Raw genomic sequence first — 14,310 nt, forward strand, 5'->3', positions numbered from 1 at the left:
CAAAAGTAATCTCACAGCGAGCTCCGGTGAGAGCGGCGCCGAGGGACCGCTGCCGTTGCTATAGGTAACAGAGCCAACGCGTTCCGCCTGCGCAAAGCCTCCTGGGAGTGGTGGTTCGTCGGCCGCCGACACCTGCCTTCCTTGTGGACAAAGGAACTACAACTCCCAGGGAGACCCGGAAGCAGGAGAGGCAAAGGAGCGGTTGTCTGTTGCCGCGGAGGTTCGGACCTGAAACTGGAAAATGCTGCTGGCACCTCACAAAAGATCCTCTTCAAGGAAGAGGACGGAGCTGAATCGCTGGAAGCAGCTTACAAGGAAACCGAGTCCCAAGGTGATCCATTGCAATCGGGAGTTGTGGGGTGCGAAGACCGGCCCGGGGCCAGCCGCAGCCCCACCTATGCTTCCTCCTTCCCCCAGGGCATCCTTACCTGGCCCGCCCCTGCCTTGGCTGCCCTGGAGCCAGCATTGCCCTGGTGGAGGAGGCCTAGGAACTTTGGGGTCTTACGGTTTTGGTGGGCAGCATCGTGGAAAAACTATTTCCATCTAACGCTTTTTGCAAACGAAAGAGGTCTGGTAGTGCCCATCCAGGTGAAGAGAATTCACGAACTCTCTCGCCCCCCGCTAATAACCCCACAATTTTAAGGAAGTTCCCACACATTTCTTTTTCTTTTATTTATTTGTTTATTTATTGTTTTGCAACTCACAGGGAACTAACTGATTTTTATAGAAAGGGGAAGATTTTCACGTTAAATCTTTGTATCCCTCCCCCTCTAGTTTTACATAAAGGATCTAAAATGAACTGAAAGCAAGTGAGTATTGAATATATCAATATGTGATTCACTTGAAAATGTCTAAATTCAACCAACATTTAAAAAATAGGTCCTCTTTAAGTTTGTTACCTCCTTTGATGCAATAGCATACAAAGACATGGAAACCTGATAACCCCATTTTAAACTTTAAACATAATGACTTTAAATGTAAATGACATGTGCAAAGTCACAATTACATGGTGTATACTTTTCACGGACTTGTTAACAGTCACAAAAATAAATGCTTTAAATGTAGGTGAGAGTACCAGAATGTAACTGGCTTCTCAGCTTTCAGCTCCAAAGCAGTTTCACCAGCTGTTTTCACCCTGAAGTTATATTTTCTTAAAAAAATATTCTATAGACACGTGGCCTTTTTGAGGGCCCTAGGCAATTTTGCTTGCAGTTTATTCTAAATATACCAGCTAAACAATGCACTGCAAATATTCCACTTGGTCAATATCTTGCCCCAGATATTGGAGGGGGCAGACTAGGGCACTAGAGAGTTGGAAAGAGTCTGCTCCTGTCTTAATATACCAGTTTGAATTGGATCCAAAATAGGCTATAAATATAGACTTGATGATGAAAGATAAAAATTTGGGACAATATTTCAGGACTCAAAAAGGAAGGGGTTTTGCTGCTAGTGCTCATTGTTACTGCCCACAGAAGAAAATGGTAAAAACACAAGACCTCCTCAAAGTTCAGTTGTGTTTTAATAGAATCAAGTCTTCTTTGTTGCTAATAAAATTATTCAGCAATACAGCTGTAGTAATTAGTTTTCTATAAGGTGCTTTGAAGGTGAAGTGTTATGTAAGTGAAAGTGTTATACCTTTTCCCTCCTTCATGTATCAGTATGCTAGTTTAGATAGTCCTTATTTTTTAAAAAACCCACCTGAATTACTAGCAAAGTAAATACCGTGTTTCCCCGAAAATAAGACCTAGCTGGACAATCAGCTCTAATGCGTCTTTTGGAGGAAAAAATAAGACCCGGTCGTATTTTACTATAATATACTGAAGTAATAATATAATATAATATAAATAATATAATACTGGGTCTTACATTAATTTTTGCTGCAAAAGACGCACTAGAGCGGATTGTCTGGCTAGGTCTTATCTTCGGGGAAACACGGTATGTGATTAAACGAGTATATGTTGCCTTACTTTTATACTCTTTAGGAGAGGAGAAGAGAGAGGAGAAGAGAGGAGAGTACAGACCTTAGGAGAGGACGCTGTGGCCTTCCTCAGATAATTGAAAAGACTGTACTGTAGTTACATTTACCTATGGGACCAATACAATAGGTAAAAGCTATGCATGCATCACAAGTAAGAATCTTCTAATGACTAGAGGCAACCCAAAAATGGAGTGGACAGTTGTCACGCGGGGAGTCAAGCAGGGTCTCTGGTCCCGCTCCCCACATAAGAACGCAGGACATGGAGAGGCCAAAAAGGAACACCCACGGAGCCATAGATAGGGGAGTCATACTACTATACTCTCACTGGAGGCTGGATCCACACTGTCCGCAACCCGCCATCCTAACTGCAATCCCCACTTGCCGGCTGAGCCACCATCTTCTTGCTAGCCCCCACTCTGCTGCTAGCATAGCCACAGCAATTATATTAGTGGCCAATGGCTCACTGGTTATAGCTGACAGCCAACTAACCACAGCTGATGGCCAACCAATCACAGTTGATGGCCATTTACTACCTGAGCCAGCACCTTTTTATGAGAGGCCGAGAGCCTGGAAACTGTTCTTTGGGGCTCTGTCCCCACAACAGTCTTATAAGTGTTTTCTATCACTGAAGTATTCAGGTGGATTCTAAATGGTCACTTAATGTCAGGACTACCGAAGAGTATGTCTGAGCATTTAGTGAGGGAGTGGGAGGTTGGATTAGATAACCTTTGAGGTCTCTTCCAGACCTGAGATGTATATTTTTGAGTCCAAGTACCATTTAAGTTGAAAATACCATTAAACCATCTCAGGTGCATGCCTGAGTGTCAGTTTGGCAACTTGCCATACTTAATTCATTTGTGCACCACATGGTTCAAAATCATGCCACATTTTCCTGGGAAAATATTCTTTTGCCTGGTAGTATTTTGAAGAGCTATTACTTACTTAGGTTGACAGGCATTATGAGCCTCAGGACAGGTGGAACCTAGGCTAGACATCATTGTTAACTATTCATCCACCTGGTGTTTATTAAGTGCCTACTAAGCGCTAGCTCATTATTTTGGGCACTGGAGATAATACAGCGTGTGGGGCAGGTTTAGGTTCTGCCTTCCCAGAGTTTATAGTCCAGTGGGGGTAAGCAAGTTACTTAAACCTGTTGGGAGAATTGAGGATATAAGGGAAGCATTTGGTGGGGATGCAGATACAGATGGAGCCATTTTCCTCTTTCATGCAGTTGTTAGCCAGCTTGACTCAGATTTTTAGCATTCCTTTTATCATTCTCCTCTAAAACTTTTGCTGTAGCTCTTTTTTCCATTGTACCCTCAAATCTCCCATCTTGAAAAAACCAGTAAGTCCTCATTTGACCCCCTCCATCCATTCAGATTGCCGTATAATTTCTTTTTCTCATTTAACATCTTTGGATGTATAGCCTATATTCCTTGCTGTTGTATTTTTATTATCCTCTCATGTCCACAATTGTTTTATCCCAGTTTCTGGTTTTCACCACTTCACAGAAACTGTTTTATAAATTACTTATTGACTAAATCTAATGGTTTCTTCTTTGTCCTCTTAAGGTTCATTTGCTATAGTTATCACTTTTTTAGTCTAGAAATCTCCATTATCTTTTTATAACACTGTTTTCTCTTGCTTCTCCTAATACCTCTCTGCTCATTTCTCTGTCTTCTTTTCTGATTTTGTTCCCTAATATATCCTAACTCTGAGTGTACCCTAAACAATTACAACCTCTAGACTTAAGACTTCCAAATGCACTTGAGTGAACCACCCTCTCAAAATCAGCTAGGACCTTGTTATGTGGAAGATAGGGGAGTATACAGAAAGAACGTGTGGAGCATGGTGAAGGCCAAGAACAGGCTTCCTTCAGACTAGAAATGAAAGATTACCCAGCAGCACTGGGGACTTGGCTGAAGCAGCTAATTGTAAATTTTTGTGGAACCCAAAATTGCTAGATTAGATTGACCCAGGCCTGAAGGTTTTCACTGGAAAGGCAAAGGAGCAATAGATTTGAGGCTTATGTAAGAGAGTAACTGAATATCCACACAGAGTAGGAAAAGAAGGGGACCCTTTAGAGGACTCATAGGTTGGGAAGAAGGAGGAGACATGTGGTGCCTGGAGGACTTGGTGAGTGGAGTAGGGGGAGCGGGAGAAGATGGGTAGGAGACTGACGTTAGCGGGCCGAGGTTATCAGGGTTGGGTTGACCAGTGGAAAATTCTGTATGAGGTGGTTCAGGGCGACCATGTCAGTGGGTTGCTGAACTGCAATCGAGGGGAAGGCTGTACAGAAGGTGAAGTGAACCTTGAGTCTGGAATGTGGGTCGGTGTTCCTCAGGGATGTTGAAGTCACTTAGAATCAGACAGATGCCTGGTAGAACTGTGAGTCCTGGGGCAGCTCACCCCAAATGCAGCAGTCCACCACCATTTACAATTCATCCTCATTCTGATTTTATAGGTATTTCTTATTGAAAGCAAATATTCAGGTGCCAGGATCCCATAACTAATGCTCTACACAAAAGTTATCTGAAGCTTAAATAACCTTTTGTTCAAATACAAACATTATGACCACCTGGTAAAACCTGGTGAAATACTGCAATTCATGTATAATGAATGAAATTATTTGAGGTGAATGTTTAAGCCTCAGACAGAGTTCCTTCAAAAATGGAACAATGAAAGTATCTTAGTAGTTGGTAGAAAATCAGATTCTTGAATTGGAGGGAAATTTTCTAACACTAACAAACTTGTCATCTTACTGGACTTTTTTTTTCTGTTAAAGGAAATAGAGAAAAGCTCAGAATATGCAGTTTCGAAAGCATTTTCTGCTGGAAATTCAGATTTTTCTAGAAGGCTTTGGGGCCAAATCATTGATTTGGAAACATCTGTGCAAATAGAGAATCATGATGAAGTCTATGCAGAAGGTAAGAGAATACATTTTTTGCTGCGTTATTAACAGTTCTTTGGAGTACAACTTATTAAAGCATAACCCATAATGCATTTTGGAGTACAGAATGAAAGCTTTTCTTTCTCTTCTTATTTTTTGTTTGTTTTTACTGCCCTGAACTTAATTTACTCTGGAATTAACTTGAGAATTACAAGTAAGGCTATTTCAAAGGCCCTCTTTGTCTTCTGAAATAGAACCACATCCAGAGGCAGTTTGACATAAAGAGTAAACGATGAGAGTTATAAGGTATTAGTCCTGTGGTACAGAGGCAGCTTCTTAACTTGCTCTAGTATCATACAGAATTTGATCACTAGTTTATAAATCAACTTTGTTCCTTATAAAGAGATTCTAAAACTGATCTAACCTCCCTATCTCCCCAAAGCATTTACTCCTCTGGAATTTAGTATTTTAGTTACTGATGCCCTGAGGAACGCCACGGTTTAGGGATGAAGAGATTAAAAGGAACCAGCAAAGAAGACTGGGAAGGAGAGGCCACTGAGGCTGGAGGAGAGTCCGAATGCCATGTCCTGAAAGCCAACTTCCTGCTGGGTTATTTGTGTCTCCAGTTATTCAGTTAATTTCTTTTTTCATTCAACACATATATTTAAGTATTATTCAGTGCCAGGAACTATTTTAGGCACTGGAGGAACAGGTTATGAACAAGACAGGCAAAGAAAGCCCTTGCTTCATGGAGTATACATTCTTGTGTGGGAATAAAGAAAATTGAAATCAAATGATCAGATAGTGACAAGTCTTTTGAGTTTAGACCTGAATAACAAGAAGGAGCCAGCTGAGTAGTGATGGAGGAAGAGCATCCCAGGCTGAGGGAAAGGTGGCATCAAGAGTTCAAGTACAGACAAGCTTGATGTGCTTGAGGAACTGAGGGCAGACCCTTGTGGTTAGAGGTTACCAGTGGAGATGAGCTCTCAGAAGTGAGCGGAAGACATGTCACCTCGGGCCTTACAGGCCTGGGAAAAGAATTTAGATTTTATTCTGAGTATGATGAGACACCACACAAGGGTTTTAAGCAGAGGTGTAATAGGACAATTTTTAAATGTATAAAAAGTGGATTAGAGGGGAGAAAAAGAGGGAGTGGGGAAACCAGTGGGAGGCTATTGCAGTGTCTGGGTGAGCAGAATGGTGCTTAGTCGTGGGTGGTTAGTTGTACTGCAGCTGGAGAAAGGAGACTGATTCAGAAATCGGCAAGGTACGTCTTGCCGATCCTCCTTCCCATTCCACCAATGAGAATGTACAATATATATACTTTAGTCTTTTAAGGTTTCTGAGAACTCCTGCTGGTAAAAAAAAAAAAAAGTTTACCCAATTTCCCAAGCTTCCACAAAACTCTTCTTATCCTAAAATACCTATTAATATCCTGAGAAACTAGTGATCCACATTAAGAAGTACTGGTATATGGACAGAACATGATTTTCAAAGGTTTATATTCTTTTCTCTCCTCTCATGAACCATCTATTAATAATCTACAAGAATAGTGTTCTGAGAAGCAGCCTTTGAGAGATTCCGCTCTGAGGTAGCCTTGGACACCCCTCTTCTGATCCAACATGAATTCCTCCAGTTGAACACTCCCAGGGAAGTTTCCATTCTTAGTTCCTTTGGTGCACTTCGTAGAGCAGTAGTTCCCCCTTATCCTTGGATTCACTTTCCACGTTTCCATTTACCTGAGGTCAACTGGAGTCCAAAAATATTAAATGGAAAACTCCAGAAATAAACAGTTCATGAATTTTGCATTGCACGCTGTTCTGAGATGCGTGATGAACTGTTTCACCGTCTGCTTTGTACCTCCTGGGACTTGAGTCATCCTTTGGTCCAGGTATCTACCCTGCATGCGTTGCCTGCCTGTTGTCACTTAGTAGCTCTCTTGGTTATCAGATGGACTGTCATAGCGTCACAGTGCTTGAGTTCAAGTAAGCTTTATTTTACTTAATTGCCCCAAAATGCAAGAGTAGTGATGCTGGCAATTCAGATATGCCAAAGCAAAGCTGTAAACTGCTTCCTTTTAGTGAAAAGGTGAGTGTAGGACAGTAAGATATTTTGAGAGAGAGAGACCACATTCATATAACTTTTATAACAATATATTGATATAATTCTATTTTATTAGTTATTGTTGTTAATCTCTTACTGTGCCTAATTTATAAATTAAACTGTATCATAAGTGTGTATGTATAGGAAAAACAGTACATGGAGGGTTTGGTACTGGCCATAGTTTCAGGCATCCACTGGGGGTCTTGGAACGTTTCCCCTGCGGATATTGGTAAACCTCTCTTTACCAATGACTAGTGTTGAGTAGATCTGAATTATTCTATACATAAGTTACTATACACATAAATATCTGAATTATCATGCACAGGGTTACTCAATAATATCTGCTCCCTTTCTCGACCTTCCTCTGAAAGCTGGTAATGTTTGTTGCTCGTATACTTTTGACACTTACTTTCTACTACCTTGATTCATTTTTTTCCTGTTTTACACATCATTCATTCCTATCTCTATTAAATGCCTTTTAGCATTATTTAATATATAGAAACACTCCATTCCCACAGAGTTATGTGATGATAATAATAACGATGAAGAGAATGCTGAAGTAGACATTTTTTTCCTTTGAAACTCCCAAACCCTCCCCATAAGAGCTGTTATGCTGATAGTCACGGTGAAGGTCATGCTAAAGGAGACATTTTCTCACCTATCTATTTAAGAAGATTTCCTGGATATCACCAAGAAAGAAATTTAAATGAGAGTTGGCTTCCAGGATATCACACTCTTAGTTTCTTCTGCTTCCTTAATGACCTCTCCTTCCTCGTCTGCTTTTCTGGTTTTAGAGGCTTTATCTCTTCAGCCTCTAGATACTGGAGTTCCTCATGGCTTTGTCCTTGAACCAGTCCCTACCCACCTTCCTCCTTTTGCAGTCTCCCCCACTTCTGCGGCTTAAGTACCATCTGTATACCAACAACACCCACACTTATTTCTTCCACTTGCTCTTCTCCCCTGAAATACAGAGTGGTATAGCCAGTACCTACTTGACATTCCTCTTTGGATATCTCATAAGCATCTCAAACCTAAACAAGTCTAAAACTGAACGCCTGATCTTGCTTCCAAACCCACTGTTCCGTTGGCCTTCCCTGGCTCGGAAAATGTATCTCCGTCCTTGCAGTTGTTTAGCCCAAAACCTGTATTTCTTTTTCTGTCACATGCCATGTCTTGTCCATCAGCAAATCATGTCAACTTTACCTCATAATATTATTTTCTAGACTATGACCATTTTTCAAACCTCCACTCCAGGTCCAGGCCACCATCCCCTTTCTTCCTGGATTTTTGCATTTGTCTTCCAACTGGTGTGCCCTGCTTCTGTGTTTTGTCCCCCTGTAGCCTATTTTAACATAGTTGTCATCAGAATGATCGCTTAGAATATAAGTTACCTCTTCGCTCACTACCCTCCTGTGGCTTCTCATTGCATTCAGAGTAAAAGCCAAAATACCTAGAATGGAGTCAAGACTCTAAAGAAGGGGTTTTCAGTCTCAGCACTACTGACATTTTAGGTCAGATAATTTTTGTTGTGGGTGCTGCCCTGTATATTGTAGAATGTTCAGCATCATTCCTGGCCTCTGCCCCCTAGATGCCAGTATCACCTCCCTGAGTAGTGACAACCAAAAATGGCTGCAGACGTGACCAAATGTCGGCGGGAGCCTGAGATAACCCTAGCCTGGAATCACCTGATCTCTACGTTACCCTTCCACCTCATCTCCTGCTCTTCCCCCAGCTCCCTTCACTCACTGCTCTCCAGCCGCACTGCCTCCTTACTATCTGTCCAACACACTAGACACTCTCCTGCTTTAGGGCCTTTGTACTTGCTTTCCCTCTGCATAGAATAATATTCCCTTACAGAGCCACATGACTCACTCCCTCACTTCCTTCCGTTCTTTGCTCAAATATCTTCTCAATGAGGCCTCCTTTGACCACCCAATTTAAAACTATCAACACCTAGCTTCTATTTCTTGTACATACTTTCTCTTTCCCCTGCTCTGTTTTTCTGACTTGTTTATTTTCTCTCTTTCCCAATTAGAATGTAAGCTTCATGGTGGTGTGTTTTGTTTTTCCCATTTTGTTCACTGCTATATTCCAAGCATCTAGAACACATGATAGGTGCTCAATTAATATTTATTGAATGAATGAAAACAGTGAATGAAGAAAGGTCTCTGAAGTAATTGAAATACTGAAATATTAAAGACATGTTTTTGTTTTATTGATAGCTCAGGAGCTGATCCATGACTGGTTAGACACCAAACTTAAGCAAGAACTAGCAAGTGATGGGGACACTGAAGACATTGGGTCAAGTATCCCTCCTGTGTCAGAGGTCAAAGGTCATTTGCAGTATGACAAGTTTGATGGTAAGAACGGATCTGATTGTTCCAAGCTTTAACATCCAATGAGTGTGTTTAAGAAGTCTTTTCAACTGTTTTGAATAATAAATGATAATATCTTTTGACTTTTCTGTGTTTTGCTTAGCTTTATAATTGGCTTTCCTTTTTCCTGATTCAATTTAAATTACTTATCTATATCCTCAGTAAATTCATGATATTTTTAAATCAAAATATTATATTATTTATAATTCTTATGACTATACTAGTAAATAATGATGTTTAAGATTGCCTTTTCCTATACACTGTTGGGTCCCTATTTATTTTGGAGACTACATTTGAGCACGCGTATATTATTTTATATTTACAAAATGCTTCATATATCTTTATAAGAAAAATTATTACTTGTACACAGAGCTAGTGTCAGACAAGTTAAACAGCTAACTTGTGATGGTTCCTCTAATGTAGCCAAAGAATCTGAGATTTTTTCCCCTGAGCGTAGGGGAAGGCATGGTGACAGTGTGGCAGCGTTACCCAGACAACGTTGAACTCACCTGGTAGCATTCCCCTTGTTAGGACTCTACAAACCCCAGCTTGGGAATCACAAAGTCATAAGCTCTTAAAGTTAGAGGAATCCTTCAAGATCACCTAGTCTGATCTACTCCCTTCACCCACTCAGGTAAAGGTCCTCCTACAGTATCCCTAATATGGGGTGATATAATCTCTGCCTGAACGCCTCCCAGGATACAGAGCCTGCACTTTGGAGGAGCCCGTTCAACTGTTGTGAGGCTCTAATCTTCCTAGTATTCTCTCTTAGTTAGGAGAATTAGGATTTTTGTCCTCAGTAACTTTTATCCGTTAGTGTCACAGAAAATAGTATCATGTTTCCTCTCGCTAGGACAGTCTTTGTGTTTTTTTTTGTGGGAGTTGTAGTCATATCTGATCCCTCATATACTTCAGTGTTTCTAGAGTAAGTAACACCAGTGCTCTCTGCAGTTTTTTTTATTATCACATTGTTTCTGGATCTTATCCTGGTTGCTACCTTCTGGATATTTTTCTAGTTTATGAATGTCATTATTAAAGTGAGGCATTTCAGTACTTCATATTTATTCTGAAGCACATATGAAATACAGTGAAACTTTTACTTCCTTTCATACCGTGCTAACAGATCCAGTTATATCTCTTTACTTAAGCTGGCTATTAACCACCTAGTATCATACCGGGTCACTCATCTTATGCTATTGGAGTTTTGTTTTTCGAGGTTTCTTGGGTTGTTTTATTTATTTGTTTGTTTTTTAATCAAAACATTGAGCAAAATTATTATGTGGCCATTAAAAAGGATGCCTACCATGCTTACCAAAAATATTCATTAGCATGTGATTATCTCAGTAGACACAGAAAAAGTACTTAACAAAAATCCTGATTAGAAATTCTGAGCAAATTAGTAAAAGACGGTAAACTCCACAACCTGATAAAGGGCATTTACATATGATGTGTAAAAACCAAATACCAAAATGACAAATGTAAATCCTACTGTATCTCAGGAATTACATTAAATGTAAATGGATTAAACACATCAATCAAAACACAGAATTTCAGAATATGACCTAACTATATGCTATCTACAAGAGACAAGATTTAGATTCAAAAATATAAATAGGTTAAAAGTAAAAAGATGGAAAAATATATACCGTGTAAGCAGTAACCAAAAGAGAACAAGAGCAGCTTACTAATAGACTTTAAGAAAAAAATAGACTTTAAGAAAAAAAACTTCTACTAGAGACAAAGAAGGCCATTTTATAATGATGAAAAGGTCAATCCGTCAAGAAAACATAAGTATAAACATATATACTCTAAACAGAAGAGCCCAAAATATGTGAAGCAAAAACTGACAAAATTGAAGGGAGAAACAGATAATTCAACAATAACAATTAAAGACTTCAAAACCCCGTTTTCTTTGTTCAAAATTTAATTTTATTATTAGTTTCAGCTGTATAAAACAACATAATGATTAGACATTTACACCCCTCACAAAGTGATAACCCCAACAAGTCTACTGCCCATCTGACACGATACATAGCTATTACAATGCCATTGACTATGTTCCCTGTGCTGTACTTTACATCAGTATTATTTTATATTAGTTTCAGGTGTACAGTACAGTGGTTAGGCATTTATATAATCGATGAAGTGATCCCCCAGTAAATTCAGTATCCATCGGACACCCTACATAGTCTTTACTCAAAACCCCATTTTCAATAATGTATGAAACTATGTGATATACTAAACAGAATATCAGCAAGGAAGATGTACAATATTATTAGGAAAATACAAATTAAAACGACCATGAGTAACCCCTTGTACACCTATTAAAATGGTTTAAATTAAAAGACTGACCATACCAAGCGTTGGCGAAGATGTGGAGGGAGCTCTCTTGCATTGCTGGCGAGAGGGTAAAATCATATAGCCACTTTGGAAAACAGTTTGGCAATTTCTTAAAAAGTTAAACATATACTTACCATAGGATCTAACCATTCTAACCTTAGGCATTTTTCCAACAGAAAAGAAAGCCTATGTTCGTACAAAGACTTCTACACAAATAAATGTTCATAACAACTTTATTTGGAATAGCCAAAATCTAGAAACAACCCAAATGTTTATCCACAGATGAAGGAATGAATCAACTGTGGTATACCCATTGCAGTGGAATACTAAGCAGTAAAGTGGGATAAACTATTGCTACAACATGGATGAATCTCAAAATAACTGTGCTGAGTAAAAGAAGCCTGACCAAAAAAAGAGTACATAGCGTATGATTTAATCGATACAAAATTGTGGAAAATGTAACCTAATCAGTAGCAACAGAAAGCAGGTTCTGTGGTTGCCTGGAGTAGGAGAGAGAGTGGGGAGGAATGAAGGGAAGAGACGACAAATCAGTGTGAGGGCTCTTTTGGGGCTGACAGACATGCTCATTATCTTGACTGTAATGATGGTTTTACTGGTATACAGATATGTCAAAACTTACTGTAAACTTTAAATATTTACAGTTTAGTTATGCTGCAATTAAGCCATTTTTTGAAAAGCAATGCAGTCTCAAGCATGTTTAGATTGAAGTAGTAGCTTTTAAATTTGACAGTGAGGGAGTCTTCGGTGACTGGGATGAGGGCAATTATTCACGAGTAGAGGTTTTCTCCCTCTTAGTTGAAGGTAATTGCTGAGGTCTATACTCATCCAATTGGCATTATCAGTTACTATTTATTGAGCACTCACAGCTTTGTATTTTTATTGTATCAGGATTATTATTATTTTTTAATTAAAATTTATTGGGGTGACAATGGTTAGTAAAATTACATAGGTTTCAAGTGTACAATTCTGTGATACATCATCTGTATGTCACATTGTGTGTTCACCACCCCGAGTCAGTTCTCCTTCCATAAATATGGAAATTACATTAAAATTAAATTTTTTGAAAAATGTCCCTTTTTTGTTGTTGTTCTGTATCCCCCAGATTTATGTAGCCATTTGGAGGAAGAAGAAGAAAGTACCACCATTCAAAAATTTATAGACCATCTGCTCCATAAAGATGTGGTGGATTCTGGGATGTTGGAAGATCTTGGAATGAATGGAAACCAAGACCAGAAGCAGCAGAAGGATCCTCGTCTTACCATGGAGATGAGACATAAGCAGGTGGGAGGGAAAAACAAAATTAAAATGGATAACAGGAAGCAATCTTTGTGTAACACATTTAATAAGCTTAAATAAAGACTGAGGCTTTCTTATGAAAAAGGGTGCCATCTGTGGTTTGGTTAGATGGAATAAAAGTAAAATATAAGTACTTCAGAAGAAAAATAATGCTTGTAAACTGAGGATAGGAAACAATTTAAGAAAGCCCCCCCAAAAAGGAATAATTGATTTTAACCAATAGAGTGGTGAGCTAAACTTCGTTAGTTTGGACATGGTTCTTTGTATCATAAATATGTGGTTTGGGTTTTGCTTGATTTTGGTTTTTGAATTGTGACATCAACATATTAATATCGTGAATATTCTAGTGATAATTTTTTTCTAGCAACTGAAAAATTCACTCATTTTGTGATTGTAATTTGAAAGGGAGGACAGATATGAATTAATTCCAGTTCAGCTGTGTTGAATATGGAAATTTTCCTTTCTCCACAGGGAATAGCAGGTTATAGGAAAAAGATGCACTTGACACTTTGTAGAGGAGCTTCAGGACATCAGAATGGCCAAGTCTTTGCCACATGTGCAAAACTAAGACTGAACTAGAATCAGTGTCTATACATGTGTTCTGTCTTCTTGTGACACCGAATTTCTGATTGCTTTAAATCATAAGGCACTGTGGGTGTTAGAAAAACTGAGGTAGAAATATATCTTTGTTTTGGGTTTATGATAAAAGAGAGGAAAGAAGTTTCAATAAGAGATAGCCATTATCCAGAAGTCTTATAACCGGATAGTAAGATAAGGGTAAAGTGAAGCAGGAAGGAAAGGACGACTCCTTACTTCAAAAAAAGAATTAATAGATTTGAAAAAAGGTTATTGAACTTATTCAAAAATATCTGTAAAGGGGATCAAATACATGGTGATGGAAGGAGAAGTGACTCTGGGTGGTGAACACACAATGTGATATATAGATGATGTATTACAGAATTGGAGAAACAGTACACTTGAAACCTATGTAATTTTACTAACCATTGTCACCCCAATAAATTCAAAACAAAACTGTGAAGTTCATGGTTTTGATTTCCAGCTATGATCCAGCAACGTCAGTATATTTAAATATTGATAGAAAGGAACAAAGGGTTGTGGTGTTCCTTAAGGCAGTATAGGTGCTCCTTGACTTACGATGTGGTTATGTCCCAATATACCCATTAGAAGTTGAAAATATTGTGAATCAAAGATTCACTTAATATACCTAATCTACTGTACGTCATAGCTTAGCCTTGCCTACCTTAAACGTACTCAGGACACTTATATTAGCCTACAGCTCGGCAAAA

General features: G+C 39.0%; 1 protein-coding gene across 2 annotated transcripts in view; it reads left to right on the forward strand.

Moving 5' to 3' along the window:
- The first annotated feature begins 172 nt into the window (after nt 1-172).
- CCDC191 (coiled-coil domain containing 191) overlaps nt 173-14,310 on the forward strand; it is a 63,450-nt gene continuing 49,312 nt past the window's right edge. The window contains exons 1-4 of one of the 2 annotated variants that reach the window (XM_019734878.2): nt 173-331; nt 4,764-4,905; nt 9,194-9,331; nt 12,810-12,988. In XM_019734878.2, coding sequence (XP_019590437.2) covers nt 242-331; nt 4,764-4,905; nt 9,194-9,331; nt 12,810-12,988 — 549 coding nt within the window. In that variant the 5' untranslated portion in view covers nt 173-241. The remainder of the gene's footprint in view (nt 332-4,763; nt 4,906-9,193; nt 9,332-12,809; nt 12,989-14,310) is intronic. The other variant, XM_074331674.1, reaches the window with a different exon arrangement.

The sequence above is a fragment of the Rhinolophus sinicus genome, linkage group LG01, assembly GCF_036562045.2.
Source record: "Rhinolophus sinicus isolate RSC01 linkage group LG01, ASM3656204v1, whole genome shotgun sequence".
Classification (NCBI taxonomy): Eukaryota; Metazoa; Chordata; class Mammalia; order Chiroptera; family Rhinolophidae; genus Rhinolophus; species Rhinolophus sinicus.